This window comes from Rhinoraja longicauda, chromosome 6 (assembly GCF_053455715.1).
Source record: "Rhinoraja longicauda isolate Sanriku21f chromosome 6, sRhiLon1.1, whole genome shotgun sequence".
In the NCBI taxonomy this organism is placed as follows: domain Eukaryota; kingdom Metazoa; phylum Chordata; class Chondrichthyes; order Rajiformes; family Arhynchobatidae; genus Rhinoraja; species Rhinoraja longicauda.
In genome coordinates this window covers 78,459,371-78,479,677 of record NC_135958.1, presented here as the reverse complement: position 1 = coordinate 78,479,677, position 20,307 = coordinate 78,459,371, and the positions used below count along the sequence as shown (strand labels likewise).

Below are 20,307 nucleotides of genomic sequence, written 5' to 3'. Positions count from 1 at the left end.
AAAGACAAAGGCAGCAGCAACAGTTAGCACCTACAGGTGACCGTCAAACTCCAAGAACAATTCCAATAATGATCAAAAAGTATAGCATGTGGCCATATTATGGGGCGCAATGCCAGGTGAAGAGGTGCAGATCGATCGCTGGAACTGCGGCATTCAGAAGGGAGTTTCCAGGTTATACCCATTCGAAAAAATGCCATATCACCATGAATTGGAAACCGATTACAGGTCCTGCATTGTCACTGGGTTTATATTCTGGAAGTCCCTGTCCAACAGCATCTTCAGCATAAAGGTTGCACAGTCAAGGGTGTGGAGACAAGGATCTACAGATGCCAAAAACACAAAGTGCTGGAGTAACTCAGTGGGTCAGGCAGCATCTGTGGAGGAAATGGATAGGTTTCAGGTCAGGACTCGGGCTCAAGGTGGTGGTGCACTCCAACCATCTCTGCTGGGGAATTCAGAATGGCCATTGTGTTGGTTTTGCCAAGACGACCACGACAACGGATACATTTGCAAACTACCACCCTGCACTGTACCCAACCCGAAACGTCATCTATCCATGTACTCTAGAGATGCTGCCTGACCCGCTGAGTTACTCCAGTACTTTGTGCCTCTTGGCCAACCAGTATCTGCAGTTCCTGGTACTTCCACCCTTCAGTAATTGCAGCACTGAGTCACCGCCAGCAGAGGTCCTCAGTGAACCAGGCTGTGAGTTGGGAGAGAGTGATGTACAGAAGCTTGTTAAAGAATCATTCTACACTCAATTAATTTCAGCAGTTTTTTTGCAGGGAATGTCACTTACAAATAGCATTATACTCCTAAGTACAGGCGTCACACTCCTCCTACCCACAAAATTAGAACCTTAAATTCTACAGTGCCTAAAAAAGCATTGCATGCGAATGCTGCGTAGCTGTCGGCCCCAGTTTTGTGCAAGACCAACAAACAGCAATGTTCTATCGTGCAAGACAGTGAGCACAATAGGACAGACCTTGCACATGAAAAACCTTCCTCCACCATTTCAAATAGAGTTGTGGAAGATGAGAAGAAATGCTCCCCGACACGCCGAGTCCTCGAGTGGATTTGTTTGTTGCTTCTTATCTCGTGTCTTCAAAATTCTTAAACAGGATCCGTCAGAATATGGCCTTGGATCTGACAGCAGCAGGCTGGGATTGCTGGTCCTCTTTAATGTTAGCCTCAGTCCTGCAGTAAAGCCTTGCTTGTGTGTGAAGGGAGGAACTGCATATGCTGGTTTACACCGACGATAGATACTAAATGCTTGAGTAGCTCAGCAGGTCAGGTAGCATCACTGGAGGAAAAGAATAGGTGACGTTTCGGGTCGGAACCCTTCTTCAGACCCGAAGGGTCCGACCCTAAACATCACCTGTTCTTTTCCTCCAGAGATGCTGCCTGACCCATTGAGTTACTCCAGCATTCGTGTCTAACTTGCGTGTGAATTGTCTGTGCTGGTCTCAAATATGGAGATGTATTTTATACAAGTGATATTAAAGAGTATATTGAGCATTTCTGTGGCAGTGCATACCAGTTACACTGTGGAACTGAATTTTCATGGAAGATCAAATTTTCAAATCAGTTCTTAATGCATAAAATTATAACTATGCAAAGGTATTTCTGCCTAAAAATATTACAGTATTTTGTTAATGGCAGAATTAAACTTTAAAGTATATAAAAAAAATACAAAAACACCACAGGCATTCTCCTCTCTCGTCACTAGTTAGCCGAGGTCTATTATTTTACATGAGTTTATTTTTAAACAGGATTTTCTTTGTTTTGTGAGTGTTAATGATAACAGCTGGCTTACAAGCAGTTGCAGAACAAACAATGCAGAATGGAAACATGGAACACAAGAAACTGCAGATGCTGGAATCTTGAGCAAAACAATATGCTGGTGGAACTCAGCAGGTCAAAATTGAATCCTTGCTTATTGTTAGTAATATGCTATATCTAAAGGTGAACATGCTGAATTGAACTAGTGAGAATCATTTGAGACATCTGTGAAAAATCTAAAACTATGAAGGAGGGGAATGAAATAAAACAGAAAATGCTGGAAATACTCAGGTGGTCAGGCAGCACCTGTGGGAAGGGAAACAGTGCAACCATTTCAGGAAAACCCTTTGTCACAAGGCAGAGGAGAATGACACACAAGCAGTTAACGCTGGAGGATACCAAAACTAGTGCCGTATACAAGTCCGATACGGACTCCGGGAGGAATGTCTTCACATGTTCCAGGACCAGAGTTAGGCCATTCGGCCCATCAAGTCTATTCTGCCATTCAGTCACGGCTGATCTAGCATTCCCTCTCAACCCCATTCTCCTGCCTTCTCCCCATAACCATTCAAATATTATTCTGATATTTGCAAGCTTGTGGAAACTGGCTGAACATTTTATGAAATGTATTACTTGGAAATATTGAAGGACAAGATGGATAAGCACGAGTAAATGTGGGTTTAAATAGTTTGCATAGAGATTAAATGTAATAAGAATTAGGTGTGGATGTAAATAATGTGACTATTTTATCCATGTTAAAGTTGACATAGATTAGCAATACCTCTTTTCTATGCTGTACCATCACATAACCTAGCTGGATTCAACACTCTACTCTCTTGACCTGCCAGCATGGGTCTGGACGATTAGGAACTGCTGTTTCACAGATCTGAAACCATGAAGCGTGTTTCATACCTGGTAAACGGTGGACTCGTCCATATTCTGTGATGCTATCACTGTGTTGAGATAATTTATCTTCTTCTTTAAAATCCCGACCTTCACGCTTGTCATTCAAGGCTCGTTTCAGAATCTGTAAGCAGATAAGACGTGTCAGACAATTATCAATTCTCACTATGATTCATTGGAAAACAAGCATTGGCATTCACCTTAAGCAAGAAACCACTGCAGATACTACAACGCTGAAATAAACTGAATTAGTCAGCAAGTCAGACGGTATGTGTGGACAGATGTACACATTGATCTGCAATGCAAAATCAGTTTTTCCTTCCTCCAAAGTTGCTTCCAGACTTGTTGACCTCGCCCATCATTCTCCTTGGTTTCGGACTTCCAGCAGCTATGTTGGGTACCTCTAGATTACAGTTTTGTCAGCTTAGTTTTGTTTCTCCCCAGATCTGCTACTGTTTCAACTCCTCCCGACGAATTGGGTGCCATTAACAGGCCGTCACCACCCTCTCTCATAGAAACGTAGAAACATAGGAAAATAGGTGCAGGAGTAGGCCATTCAGCCCATCGAGCCAGCACCACCATTCAATATGATCATGGCTGATCATCTAAAATCAGTACCCGGTTCCCGCTTTCTCCCCATCCATATCTCTTGATTCCTTTAGACCCAACAGCTAAATCTAACTCTCTTGAAAACATCCAGTGAATTGGCCTCCACCGTCTTCTGTGGTAGAGAATTCCACAGGTTCACAACTCTCCGGGTGAAAAAGGTTTTCCTTATCTCAGTCCTAAATGGCCTACCCCTTATTCTTAAACTGTGACCCCTGGTTCTGATCTCCCCCAAAATCAGGAACATTTTTCCTGCATCTAGCCTGTCCAATCCTTTAAGAATTTTATATGTTTCTATAAGATCCCCTCTCATCCTTCCAAATTTCAGTGAATACAAGCCCAGTTGACCCATTCTTTCATCATATGTCAGTCCCACCATCCCGGAATTAAGCTGGTGAACCTATGCTGCACTCCCTCAATAGCAATAATGTCCTTCCTCAAATTAGGAGACCAAAATTGCACACAATACTCCAGGTGCGGTCTCACCAGGGTCCTGTACAACTGCAGTAGGTCCTCCTTGCTCCCAAACTCAAATCCTCTCACAATGAAGGCCAACATGCCATTAACTTTCTTCACTGCCTGCTGTACCTGCATGCTTACTTTCAGTGACTGATGTACAAGCACACCCAGGTCTCATTGCACTTCCATTTTTCCTAATATGACACCATTCAGATAATAAGCTGTCTTCCTGTTCTTGCCACCAAAGTGGATAACCTCACATTTATCAACATTAATACTGCATCTGCCATGCTTCTGCCCACTCACACAATGTATCCAAGTCACCTTGCAGCTTCATAGCATCTTCCTCGCAGCTCACACTGCCACCCAGCTTTGTGTCATCTACAAACTTGGAGATATTACATTTAATTCCCTCATCTAAATCGTTAATATATATTATAAATAACTGGGGTCCCAGCACCGAGCCTTGCGGCACCCCACTAGCCACTGCCTGCCATTCTGAAAAGGACCCGTTAATTCCTACTCTTTGCTTCCTGTCTGCCAACCAGTTCTCTATCCATGTCAATACCCTACCCCCAATACCATGTGCTCTAATTTTGCACACTAATCTCTTGTGTGGGACCTTGTTAAAGGCTTTTTGAAAGTCCAGATACACCACATCCACTGGCTCTCCCTTATCCATTCTACTTGTTACATCCTCAAAAGATTCCAGAAGATTAATCAAGCATGATTTCCCCTTCATAAATCCATGCTGACTTTGACCGATTCCGTCACTGCTTTCCAAATGCGCTGCTATTACATAGTTAATAATCAACTCAAGCATCTTCCCCACTATCGATGTAAGGCTAACTGGTCTATAATTCCCCGTTTTCTCTCTCGCTTCTTGAAAAATGGAGTTACATTAGCTATCCTCCAGTCCACAGGAACTGATCCAAAGTCTATAGAACATTGGAAAATGATCACCAATGCATCCACAATTTCTAGGGCTACCTCCTTGAGTACTCTGGGATGCAGACCATCAGGCCCTGGGGATTTATCTGCCTTCTGTCCCAACAGTTTACATAACACCATTTCCTGACTAATGTGGATTCCCTTCAGTTCCTCACTCCCACTAGATCCTCAGTCCCCTAGTATTTCTGGGAGATTGTGCCTTCCTCAGTGAATCCAGAACCAAAGTACTCGTTTAACTGCTCTGCCATTTCCCTGTTTCCCCATTATAAATTCACCTGCCTCCGATTGTAAGGGACCTACATTTGTCTTCCCTAATCTTTTCCTTTTTATATAAAGAAGCTTTAACAGTCAGTTTTTATATTTCTCGCAAGTTTTCTTTCATGCTCTCCCCCCCCCCCCTCTTAATTAACCCCTTTGTCCTCCTCTGTTGAATTCTAAATTTCTCCCAGTCCTCTGGTTTGCTGCTTCCTCTGGCAAATTTATATGCCTCTTCCTTGGATTTAACACTATCCTTGATTTCCCTCATTAGCCACGGTTGAGCCACCTTCCCAGTTTTATTTTTTCGCCAGACAGGGATGAACAATTTTTGGAGTTCACCCATGCGATCTTTAAATCTTTGCCATTGCATCTCCACCATTAACCCTTTAAGTATAATTTGTCTGTCTATCCTAAACAATTCCTGTCTCATACCTTCAAAGTCTCCTTTCTTTAAGTTCAGGACTCTAGTCTATGAATTAACCATGCCACTCTCCATCCTAATGCAGAATTCCACCATATTATGGTCACTGCTGCCCAAGGGGCTTTGCACAAGATAACCAACTAATCCTTCCTCATTACACAATACCCAGTCCAGGATGGCCTGCCCTCTAGTCGGTTCCTCTACATATTGGCATAAAAAACCATCCCAGATACATTCCTCTCAGCCAACACCCTCTTCCTCCTCCTAATCCATTTATTCTGGTCCCCACCCTACCAGTCATTCCCTTTGCTCAGCCCACATTTCCTCATTCTCAGCGACTTAAAACTGACGTGCTTTGTAAAATGCTCCCAATTCTGGCAAAAGGTCAACTGGAAACTATCAATGTTGCCTTGCTTGCCGATTGTGTCGGCATTTTCTGCTCACGTTAGAGCTGCTGGGACAATATTTATCCCTTTATCCACAGCACAAAAGCATTTATCAGGTCATCATCAAATTGTTAAACTGTGTGTAAATTGGCTGCAAAGTCGCCAGCTTTACATAACACAAGTGCTGGAGGAACTCAGCGAGTCAGGCTGTATCTGCAGAGAGAACGGACAAGCTAAATTTCAAGTCAGGACCTTTCTTCAGACCGATATAGTGGGGAGAAAAATGGAAAAGAGAGTGGGTGGTAGAGCAAAGCTTGGCAAGTGATAGGTGGATACATGTGAAGGGGGTTGTGATTGGCAGATGGGTAGACTATATGACACAGCTAGAGGTGAAAATGAAACAAAAAGGATCAGATAAGGAGTGGAGGTCATAAGGAATAGGAGCAGAATTAGGCCATTCGGCCCATCAAGCCCACTCCGCCTTTCAATTATGGCTGATCTATCTCTCCCTCCTAACCCCATTCTCCTGCCTTCTCCCCACAACCTCTGACACCCGTACTAATCAAAGAGGAGTGAAATGTAAGGCCAGAGGGAAGGAACAAAACAGAAATATGAGACTCTGGGAAGAAAGCAGGAAGAGAGGGGGATCAGAACAAAGCTTTGCAGGCAAGTCTGCAAGTTATTTTTCATAACCTGAAATCCTAAAATCCATCACCTCACACTTTCAAAGATTAAATTCCATCCGATGAATTACCAGTTAATCAATATCAAGGTTTCAAGGTCAGTTTATTGTCACATGTACCAGTTTAAGTACCGTGAAATTTGTAATGAGGAGTGGCCATCCTCCTCACTATCGGCACAACCACAATTTATTTTTAATTTTTATCAGTGTTCTCTAACAACACTGACTGTTCAAATATCTGGTTATTTTATCACAGCCTCATTAATCACTTGCGTGTCTTTTTTCCATCTGGTCACCATCATTCCTGGTCTTTCCATGTAACCGTGGCCCCATTTTAATAAACCGCCTCTGCACCATCTAAAACATTTCTTAAAATGCTTTCCCCTAAACACCAATTTGGAAAGGCAAATAAATGTTCCCATTCATTAAATTAATAATCTTTCAAAAATAAAATTGTTTGGCCAACTAATTCAGTTTCTGAAAAATTACTTGTAAACAAATCTCCAAAGATCAGTAACAGACACAGGCAATAAAGACCATAACTAGTAAAGCTTTCCTTGGGTAACTCCTGCAATTGAACATTCCAGCGATGATCAATCTCGGAATGAGCAGAACATGCCAAGAGGCTCAATACTTTAGCAAGTATCCAACATTTATTTTATCTGGCTGGTCACTAATTGCAGGAATTGCCACAGACAAACGTTACCGTATCGAGTTGAAGCAGTTTCTGAGACAGCTTATCAGATATCTCATGTAGTTCCTCTTCTGCAAGGATGGTCTGTGCTCTTCGGTGAGAAAGAGGTTCATCTCGAACTGAAACCCTTTGACTTTCAATTTTGCTATAAGATAAAAGATGTTCATATACCTGTCTTCAATACCTCTCGGCAATAGCATTTTCATATAATCTCAGAAGTAATTTTAAACAAAGGAGCGGCCTTCAAAATCAAACTGCCACTTGACATTCTTGATTAGTACGGGTGTCAGAGGTTATGGGGAGAAGGCAGGTGATTGGGGCTCGGAGGGAGATAGATCAGCCATGATTGAATGGTGGAGTAGACTTGATGGGCCGAATGGCTTAATTCTACTGCTATTCCTCATGACATTTTTTGGCGAAAATGTTTAATCAGGCTAACATTTGCATGGCTTTAATTTTACACACTAAGATCAGTATCAAATCCACATTGAATGTGGAGGACTAAACATCATGATGTTTTAATGCAACAGTTAGTGCAAAAGCCTCCATCCAGCCACTTGTATGCAACCTTCAAACCAGGTGGGCAAATATAAAGAGAGAATTTTTGTGTGCTGCACACACATATACAGGAAGTTAAAACTCATCCTCTCCCATTGCCTTCAAAACGATCAACAGGAGTCAGACTTTGTTTTACAATCTTGACTGGAGTTGGCAATGGAGATGCAAATAGAGGTATAATCCCAGCTACCACCCATTTCTTCCCCGCCTACTTAGCATTAATTAAATAATGATTAAAAGGAACTGATGTATGATGCAATTAAGTGTTTACTATGGTTAGTGAGTCTGAAGAAGGGTCTCGACCCGAAGGGTCTCACCCATTCCTTCTCTCCTGAGATGCTGCCTGACCCGCTGAGTTACTCCAGCATTTTGTGAATAAATACCTTTGTTTACTATGGTTTAGTGACTAATACATCATTAATGTTGCAATACTTTGAGCTGCAGGTTAGGTGCATCCGGTGCGTCCTGGAGTAATTGAGCGAGGGTTGTGTGATTATCAGAATTAGATGAGATGTTCAATTAAGGATGCAACAGTTTGTTTTTGTTTAATTTAGAGATGCAGCATGGAAACACCAAATCCATTGTCCTTGAATTTTAGACAGTTTGCTTGGAGTTTAGCATGGATGTGGAAGCATGAAAAGGTAGTTCGTTTGGCCAGTCAACAGCAAGTATGAGATAATGCTGGAGATTCTAGACAGGTTGGAAAGGACCCCAATTCTATCCAGGCACTGGTCCATTAAATCATTTGTTATCCACCAACACCAACCCTATTCCACTGTTGAGCACAAGCTAGTTCCCCGGATGTCCTGGCCAGAAAAAGTTATTCCTCAACCAATAGTGGCAAAAAGATACAAAGGCACAGAATGCTGGAGAACATGGATAGGCAATGGTTTGGGTCAGGACCCTTTTTCAGACTGCAGTCCTGAAGAAGGGCATCAACCTGAAACGTCAACTATCCATGTTCTCCAGTGATGCTACCCGACCCGCTGAGTTATTCCATCATTCCATGTCATTGCTTTGTAAACCAGCACATGCAGATCCTTGTTTCAACAAAGTGTTAAAATAGATCTTCCGGTAAGAATGCAGAGTATTGTATGTAAATTGGACTCCTAGCTTTCCTCATTTTACAAGTATGACCACACAATAATAAATCCTTTACGTGTTTTGTTTTTTTTAAGATCAGCGATTATGTAAAGTCAATTTATTTTTGTCACTCTATAATATATTCCAAACATATTCTAAATGTCTATATACCTTGAAAAGGAACTTTCTTCATTCCCAATGTCATTCTGCCTTGAGTTGCTTGAAGCCGAATGCTCACACTGGTTGGCCACCCCCTCTTCTTCCAACAGCTCATCCCATTGACCAGTTTTACTCTGCATGGTCATAACTCTGATATCCGGTTCTGTTTGGAATGCAACTCGTTTCTGTACGCTGTTGGAATTCTGCAAGGGCAAGCAGAAAGATTTCCAAATCACTTTTGTTTGCTGGCCTATTGTTCTTTGGCATTAAAAATCGAGGGAACATAGCTGAGTCAGGGGTCTTCACTTCCTCATTATCACCTTGCCAGTAAAAATATCATAGAAGCACAGGGAACGCACAAGCCCTTCATATATGTGCCGAGCATGATGCCAAATTAAATTAATCCCATCTGACTACATACTATTTATACATCTCCATGCTGGATCAAGTGCTGATGGAAATGCCTCTTAGGTGCTGCTGCTATCATATGTGCTACTGCTACTTTCCCCAGCAGCGCAATGCAGGCACCTACTGCTGTCTATGTATAAAATAACTTGCCTTGCACATCCCCTTTAAAATTACTCAGAGTTTTTTAAACTGCACGTTAGTCCTCTTGATGCCGCTTATAAGAGTTGTGTAAAGAGAGAATTACTATTTTAAATTTCACAGAATAGTGCACTTGGCAAATTAAACTAACCCCATCAGAGTGCTCATGGTCTGTATCTCTCCAAGCACATCATTTCTCCATGAATTCATCATGGCAGAGTTGCTGCCTTACAGCACCAGACCAGGGTTCGATCCCGACTACTGGTACTGTCTGTACAGAGTTTATACGTTCTCCCCGTGACTGCGTGGGTTTTCTCCGGATGCTCCGGTTTCCTCCCACAATCCAAAGTAGGTTAATTGGCTTCGGTAAAAAATTGCAAATTGCCCCTAGCATGCAGGATAGCGTTAGTCTACAGGGAACGGTGTAAACCCAGTGGGCAGAAGGCTTGTTTCTGCGCTACATCTCTAAACTAAACCAAATTAAGAGTTCAGGAGGCCACTGTGTCCAGACAGAAAACAAGGTGCTGTTCCTTGTTTATCAGGAGATAAAATTGGCATGTCAAAAATGTAATGCTACGGTGGTTATGGGAGATTTCAACATGCAGGTAGACTGGGAAAATCAGGTTGGAAATGGACCCCAGGAAAGAGTTTGTAGAGTGCCTTCGAGATGGATTCTTAGAACAGCTTGTACTGGAGCCTACCAGGGAGAAGGCAATTCTGGATTTAGTGTTGTGTAATGATCCTGATCTGATAAGGGGACTAGAGGTAAAAGAGCCATTAGGAGGCAGTGATCACAACATGATAAGTTTTACTCTGCAAATGGAAAGGCAGAAGGGAAAATCGGAAGTGTCAGTATTACAGTATAGCAAAGGGGATTACAGAGGCATGAGCTGGCCAAAATTGACTGGAAGGAGGCCCTAGCAGGGAAGACGGTAGAACAGCAATGGCAGGTATTCCTGGGAATAATGCAGAGGTTGCAGGATCAATATATTCCAAAGAGGTGGAAAGACTCTAAGGGGAGTAAGAGACACCTGTGGCTGACAAGGGAAGTCAGGGACAGCATAAAAATTAAGGAGAGGAAGTATAACATAGCAAAGAAGAGTGGGAAGACAGAGGATTGGGACTCTTTTAAAGAGCAACAAAAGTTAACTAAAAAGGCAATACGGGGAGGAAAGATGAGGTACGAGGGTAAACTAGCCAATAATATAAAGGAGGATAGCAAATGTTTTTTTAGGTACGTGAAGAGGAAAAAAATAGTCAAGGCAAATGTGGGTCCCTTGAAGACAGAAGCAGGGGAATTTATTATGGGGAACAAAGAAATGGCAGACGAGTTAAACCGTTACTTTGGATCTGTCTTCACTGAGGAAGATACACACAATCTCCCAAATGTTCTAGGGGCCGGAGAACCTAGGGTGATGGAGGAACTGAAGGAAATCCACATTAGGCAGGAAATGGTTTTGGGTAGACTGATGGGACTGAAGGCTGATAAATCCCCAGGGCCTGATGGTCTGCATCCCAGGGTACTTAAGGAGGTGGCTCTAGAAATAGTGGAAGCATTGGAGATCATTTTTCAATGTTCTATAGATTCAGGATCAGTTCCTGTGGATTGGAGGATAGCAAATGTTATCCCACTTTTTAAGAAAGGAGGGAGAGAGAAAACGGGTAATTATAGACCAGTTAGTCTGACATCAGTGGTGGGGAAGATGCTGGAGTCAATTATAAAAGACGAAATTGCTGAGCATTTGGATAGCAGTAACGGGATCATTCCGAGTCAGCATGGATTTACGAAGGGGAAATCATGCTTGACAAATCTACTGGAATTTTTTGAGGATGTAACTAGGAAAATTGACTGGGGAGAGTCAGTGGATGTGGTGTACCTCGACTTTCAGAAAGCCTTCGACAAGGTCCCACATAGGAGATTAGTGGGCAAAATTAGGGCACATGGTATTGGGGGTAGGGTACTGACATGGATAGAAAATTGGTTGACAGACAGAAAACAAAGAGTGGGGATAAATGGGGCCCTTTCGGAATGGCAGGCAGTGACCAGTGGGGTACCGCAAGGTTCGGTGCTGGGACCCCAGCTATTTACAATATACATTAATGACTTAGACGAAGGGATTAAAAGTACCATTAGCAAATTTGCAGATGATACTAAGCTGGGGGGTAGTGTGAATTGTGAGGAAGATGCAATAAGGCTGCAGGGTGACTTGGACAGGTTGTGTGAGCGGGCGGATACATGGCAGATGCAGTTTAATGTAGATAAGTGTGAGGTTATTCACTTTGGAAGTAAGAATAGAAAGGCAGATTATTATCTGAATGGTGTCGTTAGGAGGAGGGGGAGTTCAACGAGATCTGGGTGTCCTAGTGCATCAGTCAATGAAAGGAAGCATGCAGGTACAGCAGGCAGTGAAGAAAGCCAATGGAATGATGGCCTACGTAACAAGAGGAGTTGAGTATAGGAGCAAAGAGGTCCTTCTACAGTTGTACCGGGCCCTGGTGAGACCGCACCTGGAGTACTGTGTGCAGTTTTGGTCTCCAAATTTGAGGAAGGATATTCTTGCTATGGAGGGCGTGCAGCGTAGGTTCTCTAGGTTAATTCCCGGAATGGCGGGACTGTCGTATGTTAAAAGGCTGGAGCGATTGGGCTTGTATACACTGGAATTTAGAAGGATGAGGGGGGATCTTATTGAAACATATAAGATAATTAGGGGATTGGACACATTAGAGGAAGGAAACATGTTCCCAATGTTGGGGGAGTCCAGAACAAGGGGCCACAGTTTAAGAATAAGGGGTAGGCCATTTAGAACGGAGATGAGGAAGAACTTTTTCAGTCAGAGAGTGGTGAAGGTGTGGAATTCTCTGCCTCAGAAGGCAGTGGAGGCCAGTTCGTTGGATGCTTTCAAGAGAGCTGGATAGAGCTCTTAAGGGTAGCGGAGTGAGGGGGTATGGGGAGAAGGCAGGAACGGGGTACTGATTGAGTGATCAGCCATGATCGCATTGAATGGCGGTGCTGGCTCGAAGGGCTGAATGGCCTACTCCTGCACCTATTGTCTATTGTCTATTGTCCTCAAGCTGGCATTGTGCGTCACTGATAGTACAGGAGCCCACAGACCTCAACAGATAATACAGTACTCTTAAGCAACTACTTTTGAATCAGTGATTTGTACAAGCCAAATTATTTCCTGAGATTTGCCTTCTATTATGAAAGTTATACACCGATCAGCCAAAACATTATGATCTGATGAGCCAAAACATTATGACCACCTGCTTAATATGCTGTTGGTCCTCTGTGTGCAGCCCCATACGCAGCAGGGTGTGATGCATTGTGTATTGTGATGCATTGCTCCCGTGACCACCATTAAACTTCTCTGTGACTTGTGCCACAGTAGACCTGGCGGTTCGGACCAGACGGAATAGCCTTCGTTGCCCTCGCGCATCGATGAGCCTTGGGCGCCCAACACCCTGTCGCCGGTTTGTCCCTCCTCGGACCACTGTCGGTAGGCACTCACCACTGCTGACCGGGAGCACCCCACAAGCCTTGCTGTTTCAGAGATGCTCTGACCCAGTCGTCTGGCCATAACAATTTGGCCCTTGTCAAAGTCGCTCAGGTCTTTACTCCTGCCCATTTCTCCTGCATCCAACACATCAACTTCAAGAACTGACTGTTCACTTGCTGCCTAATATATCCCACCCCTTGACAGGTGCCATTGTAACAAGATAATCAATGCTATTCACTTCACCTATCAGTGGTCATAATGTTTTGGCTGATCGGTGTATGAAAGATTAAAACATCCAAAAAAAAGTCAGGAAATCTATTTGTATTAAAAACTCACATCAGCACATTTAATAACATTATACAAGTTAAAGGGCCCTTAAAGGCAAGATGATGCAATACTAACCACTGCAACAGTTTCTACAGCGCCCAGAGATTCCAGATTCCTCTCCGAAACATCCTCCGAATCTTGCAACTCCTGCAGCACACCTTCCTTCAAGGAATCTACAAAATAAAACACATTTATAAGAACTAGTTTCTTTAAAGGAGTTCAAATTAGAAATGAATGAATGAATAAGTTTATTGGCCAAGTATGCATATACAAGGAATGTGCCTTGGTGCTCCGCTCACAAATGACAACACAAACATACAGTTAACAATTAAGAATAAAGCATAACCACATCAAAACAATAAGGATACAACATTACAGTCTAAACATGTGGGTGAAAATAAACCAGAGCACAAAAGAGACTACAGACTTTGGTTATTGAGTAGAACTATCACTCGTGGAAAAAAAGCTGTTTTTATGTCTGGCTGTGGCTGCTTTGACACTTCCAGAGGGATGTGCTTCGAACAGTTTGTGGCCAGGGTGAGAGATGATCTTGCCCGCTCGCTTCCTGGCCCTTGCAGTATACAGTTCGTCAATGTGGGGGAAGGTTGCAGCCAACAACCTTCTCAGCTGTGCGAACGATCCATTGCAGCCTCGTGCTTGGTGGCTGAGCCAAACCAGACCATGGAGAAGGTGAGGACGGACTCAATGATAGCAGTATAGAATTGGACCATCATTGCCTGTGGCAGATTGTGTTTCTTCAGTTGCCGCAGGAAGTACATCCTCTGTTGGGCCTTTGACTGTGGAGTCGATGGTGGCCCCCCATTTAAGGTCCTTGGAGATGATGGTTCCAAGGAACTTAAATGACTCCACAGATGTGACTATGTTGTTGTTGATGGTGAGTGGGGGAAGGGGAGGGGGATCTCTTTGAAAGTCTACAATTAGTTCCAGTCTTGAGAGCATTGAGCTCCAGGTTGTTGCGATGGCACCAGGACACCAGCTGTGTCACTTCCCCTCTGTAGGCAGATTCCTCCCCATCCTGGATCAGCCCAATCAGGGTAGTGTCATCCGCAAACTTGGAGCTTGACAGAGGAGTCTGTGGCGGTGCAGTCGTTGGTGTAGAAAGTGATGTGCAATTGCACATAATATACTCAACATCATTCCTACATTCCAAAGACGTACAGGTATGTAGGTTAATTGGCTTGGTGCAAGTATAAAAATTGTCCCTAGTGTGTGTAGATAGTGTTAATGTGCGGGGAACGCTGGTCGGCGCGGACCTGGTGGGCCGAAGGGCCTGTTTCCGCGCTGTATCTCTAAACTAAACTAACTCCTTCCATAGGTTCAGTTCAGTTTGTCGTCACGCGAATAGAGGTACAGTGAAAAGCTTTTGTTGCTTGCTATCCAGTCAGCAGAAAAACAACACATGATTACAATCGATCTATTTACTGTGTGGAGATACTAAGAGAATAACATTTAGTGCAAGGCAAAGCCAGCAAAGTCCGAGGGTCACCAAGGAGGTAGATAATAGTTCACCACTGCTCTCTGGTTGTGATAGGATGATTGTTGCCCGATAACAGCTGGGAAGAAACTGTCCCCCGAATCTGGTGGTGTGCGTTAGTTGGTTTGTATGATGGCCTGGGCCGTGTCCACAATTTGCTGCAATTTCTTGCGGTCTTGGACGGAGTTGTTCCCAAAGCAAACTGGGATGCATTCAGATCAAATCCTTTCTACGGTCCATCTGTAGAAGTTGGTGAGATTTGTAGGGGACATGCTAAACTTCCGAAGCCTTCTAAGGAAGTAGAAGAGGCGTTGGTGTGCTTTCTTGGTCGTTGCATTCAAGTTAGTGCATTGCCCAGCAAAACAGATACATCCAGACCCCAGGACAAAGATGGGAAATCCATTTATCATAATTATCTCCTGGTCAGAGAGTTCATTTCTGGGAGTACAAGGACTGAAGTGGACGACTACATTAAGGCTGAGGGAATAGCTAAATGGTCTCTGCAATTACACTGTTGAATAGCTCCTCAAAGACCAATGCAAAAGTTTAAAAAATGGGTAAAGTGTGGAATTCTTCACAATTTTATTTAGTTTTGTTAAAGATTACACAAACTTTAGACGTTATGTGAAGCACTGTGCTGATAAACACCCTCTCAGATGTTTCCTGCCCTACTAAACATCTCCACATAAAATTGAAGCCACAAGAGAGACAATTGGAACTGCACATGAACCAGTTTTTGTGGAAACAGCAATTATGAAAGCACAAAGACTACCTGACTTTGTGAATAGCGAGATTGAAAATAAGTAATGCTGGACCATACAAAACTAGTAAGTCATGGAAATTATGTAAAGTCCTGATCACTGTACATTATAAAGTGTCAGGGCCCTTGAGGTGATGCAGAAGCTTATCAGGAGTGAAATATGTTAAAATATTTGAGAAACTACAAATGTTTTCCATTGGACATAATGTTATGGTGGGATTAGAACAAAAAGATAGAGGATTATTAAAGATATGGAACACACTAACCAAAAAAAATGGCAGAATCAGAGTTCCTAGAAAGTTAAGGCAAATAGGCACGTACTGATCCATCAGAGTGAGGGGATGGACAAAAGAGGCAAAAATAAAAATAAAAATAGGAAAGAACTGCTGATGCTAGTTTGTACTAAAGAATAGGAGTTAATCTCTCCGGAGAGATGCTACCTGACCTGCCTAGTCACTTCAGCACTTTGTGCCTCTGAAAAACAAGAAATGGTTTGGGACAAAACCAATAAGCAAGAGTGCTTAATTTAGTTTAGTTTATCATCACGTGTACCAAGGTACAGTGAAAAGTCTTTTAGATGCATGCTATCCAGTCAGTGGAAGGATTGTACATGATTACAATCAAGGCGCCCACAGATATAGGATAAAGGGAATAATGTTTAGTGCAAGATGAAGTCCAGTAAATTCAGATTAAAGACGGTCTGAAAGGACTGCCACACTCTCCAAGAATGCTGCCTGCATGCTGAGTATTTCCCCATTTGTTTTTAATTCCAGATTTTTTTCCCATCTGCATTTTGTTCAGCTTAAGGTCCCTGGAAGAATCTGTGAAGGGGCCACAACCAGAACACCAACAGTTATTCTCTCCAGATGACGACAGACATGCATACAGTCCCTTTTTGTTTGTAGCCGATTTCCATCACCTGAAATTCTTTTGTTTTACACAGATAAAAAGAAACCGAATACTTTGTAATCTTCTGTTGAAGCAAATACAGGAATGACTCCCTTTACATACGAAGTGCAGACTATATGTAAACTGTAGATGTGATATAATAAACATTCTCACCCAAGGGTATACTTGATAGTAACTTGCTTGTAGAACATTTGTCAGTTCTTTCTGGTAACTTGAGAATAGAGCAATTTAAAATAAAGGGAAAAGAGAGGACTTTTAACATTTATTTCATTAAAGGATTTTATTTTTAATCTGGAGCAAGCAAAACATTATAAACTAAGAAGTTAACCATGAATGAGCATCATTTTTCAATGATCACCTGAACACCTAACCCAATACATATAGTCAATTGGCAAGCACTAATTTAAAACCCTGCATCAAAGAAATTTCTAGGTTCCTAGAAAGCTAGAACACCATCGACCGGTGTGCTTATACAATGCCCACAGGTCCATTGTAAGGCATCAAGCAATGAGTTACCATGCAATTAATTCATCTTGTTTATATTACAGTAACAAACATAATCCTTATACATTGATCTCCCTTTTGCTCACGGGTCATTTTTTCTAGGTTCACTTATTTAATCTAATTTCCCAAATTAGAAAAAGAGACCGAATCAGTAGAGAGGTACAGTTTGATACTACAAGGCAAAAGGTGATAAAGTACAGTGGATAATTTCAAATTCCTAGTATCCAAGAAAACCTGTCCCTGACAACAGGGAGGCACCTCTTCCATTGCCTTCCACATGCATAAACACGATCACTTTTCATTTAACTCTAATAGTTTGCTTTTGTATTTTACCTGCAATTTAATAGGTCACCTTTAAAAAGACCATCTGCTCAAGCTGTATAACTAGCAGCTCCCTGCTTCGTTAGAGGTTTGTGGATCATTCAAAATGTTAATTTTCAATGTCTGTTGCTTCTTTTCACCTTTCGTTCTCAAAATGTTAACAATTCATCAAAAGTATTATGGACATTAAAAAAGAAATACAGTGCCATGGGGTTTGCATGTTAAAGCTGTTAATTTATTCATTCCTTTTAATTTGTACCATCATGTAGAAACAGATAGGTACACAAATTGACATAACTAATCTGAATATTCAGGTGTCAGATATCTACAACAGATTTATTAATGTTTCATGATATGCAAGCGAGATAAAGTTTGATGCAGGCTCCATTAATATCAGAATGTCATGATTTGCATTGAAAGCATATTCAAAGTGTTACGCCTACTCACGCTGTGGCATGTAGATGCTGGATGCACTTTTGGTCCTTCTGCAAGAATTGAACTTTTTCTCGGAGTATCAAGTTGATGTTCTCGATTGACCATCAAATGGGAGCTGGGCTGAGAACTGATCAGATCTACACCTTGCATTGGACACTTGTACTTGGCAGGGTGGTACGGGGATTGCAAGGGAATAGCAGGGCGAATGGGTTCTCCAAGTTGCAGAGCATTAGAGCCTGGTCCAGTGGAAGCAGGTCTCAAGGGGAAGATATCCGGAGATCCTATTCCCCAAAAATAAGGGTTTGTACAATGAATAATAACACAATTGAAAATCAGAGAAAGCAAAAACTAAATGTTCACATTATTTCGTTAACAAAACTGAAACAAGCAACCCGTGTACAATATGTCTGTGCCTTAGGTTACTGGGGCAATGGTCAATTGAAAAGTTTCCAATCCATTGTCAATGTTTGAATTTAATTGACTAGATTTAAACTGGGTGAACAGGTTTTGTTTATTCAGCATTTCCACCCACAATAAAAACAGGAAAGGCTGAAAATCCTAAGCAAACAAAGCAACATCTGTGCAGAGACAAATGCCGTCTCATGGAACTAGAAAATTAGGAGGCACTGTATCATACATCATTATCCCAGGCCATTTCACCCAGTTTCCCTTTTACTCCCACAACCCCTTTCATGTGCAAAACAAAGTGCTGGAGTAACTCTTTGGGCAGGTAGCATCTCCCAAGGAAATGGTCATTAGACGATGCTTCAGTTCAGGACCATTCATCAGACTGAAGACCCAAAACATTGTCTGTCCATTCCCTCCACAGACGCTGCCTGATCCATTGAGTTACTCCAGCATTTTCTGTTATGGTCAAAATTCCACCATCTGCTTCCCTCTTCCAGGACAATCCACTTGTTTCTGTATTTCTACAAACTGATCATAGTACTATTTTGTTTTCCTATTTTTGACAGATGTTGACCCAATACATTCAATGGGTTCTCATGCCACATATGCTGTCTGACACAAACATGCCAGAAATGTTGTTTGTCCAACATCTGTAGCTCTCTGATTTTATAAAGTAAGCATCCTCATTTTGCATAAGAAACAAACAAGTAGCTAGCCTGGAAGACGGAAAAAAATCCTAAGGCAGCCTTACTGGTTGGAACCTAGGGATTCTACTTCATAAATCTCCAGGGCATAAATAATTATAGAATGTTCCATATAAATGATGGAGCTCTTTAACAAAACAAGAAGCAACCTACCGAGAAAATCTTTCCCATTTCTCAACAAACATGTTCATACTTACTTGCCGATTTTTGAATTTCTTCCTGGTTGGCATCATGTGGAACAGAACTAGCAGGGAAGGAGCAGATCCCATTTTGCCCTTGGGTCCTCAGCTTTAACTTTTTTTCTGAATGCTGACCACTACTCCATTGAAATTCAGGTAGGTCTTAAGAAAATGAAAGCAATTTTTATTTTCAAAGGGAAACAAAAAATTGGAAAAACACTAAAATAATATTTGAGGCTTCAATATACAAAACATTGAAACTGATAGAGAAATTGGTTAGACACAGTGCTGAGTAAGTCGACGGGTCAGGCAGCATCTCTGGAGAAAGAGGATGGGTGACGTTTCATATCGGAATCCTTCTTCAGACTGAAGGTGGGGGTGGGGGGGGGGGGAACTGGAGGTAGGAAAAGGCCAGAACAAAACAGGGCCAGCAACAGATGACCAAGGAAGGGTGGAACCCATTGTTGGCTGCGGAAGTGGTGATAACCAAGGGATACAAGAATGTCAACAGTGGAAGTTAGTTAGTTGGCACCTGCCCATTTGAGAGAGATGATGTTGATGATGGCTTTGATGTCCTATTTGGAGAGGGGAATGTATCTTCTATGGTTGCATTTCCTACTGAGGTTGACTAGGCCTATCCTTGACAGGCAGACCCTCTCACAGGTGAAGTTATCTCTGGCTGTTGGATTGGGGAATGTGTTGCTGTTGACATTGATCATTTTGTGGCATCGGCGCCTGGCCTCCAGGGTCTTGAACCATATGCTGTAGTGTTTTGCTTATTTTAAATAAAGCACACAGGAGGAATAATACAGCTGTGCACAATAATACAGGCCTCCCAACTGAGCAAAGATACAATATTTCAAAGGTTTTTTTATGGTCACGTGTACCAATTAAGGTACAGTCATATTCAAATTTACCTGTGCTAATTCTGTGGCTATATGTACAAGCGGATTCACCAAGTCGGATGAGTTCATTGGTTGATTCAGAACCATTTCCATCCCAGGTAGGAACTGAAGATAATGAGCTAGAACGGTCAAACATTTTATTTGATTAACAGAATCAAAGGCATGCTAGAAGGTTAATTGGCTATTGCAATTTAACTCCGAGCGTGGGTATAGGCGAAAGAACCAATGGGAAAGTTAATGACGAGTGCAAAAAATAGGTTCCCAGGGTAATGGGACTGATGCAATTGCTTTTCCCTGGTTAACAGTAACACTATGGGCAGAATGGCCTCTTTCTGTATGGTTCCAAGATTTTAAAAAATGTTGGGCATTGAGAAT

General features: G+C 42.3%; 1 protein-coding gene across 1 annotated transcript in view; it reads right to left on the bottom strand.

Annotated features, from left to right (window-relative positions):
* The window catches only part of LOC144594961 (centrosomal protein of 95 kDa-like), a 47,929-nt gene that overhangs the window by 18,081 nt on the left and 9,541 nt on the right, over positions 1–20,307 (bottom strand). The window contains exons 6-13 of the mRNA XM_078401906.1: positions 19,945–20,051; positions 19,046–19,189; positions 17,749–18,017; positions 16,630–16,687; positions 13,388–13,485; positions 8,955–9,145; positions 7,155–7,287; positions 2,695–2,809 (exon numbers count right to left, since the gene is read on the bottom strand). Coding sequence (XP_078258032.1) covers positions 2,695–2,809; positions 7,155–7,287; positions 8,955–9,145; positions 13,388–13,485; positions 16,630–16,687; positions 17,749–18,017; positions 19,046–19,189; positions 19,945–20,051 — 1,115 coding nt within the window. The remainder of the gene's footprint in view (positions 1–2,694; positions 2,810–7,154; positions 7,288–8,954; positions 9,146–13,387; positions 13,486–16,629; positions 16,688–17,748; positions 18,018–19,045; positions 19,190–19,944; positions 20,052–20,307) is intronic.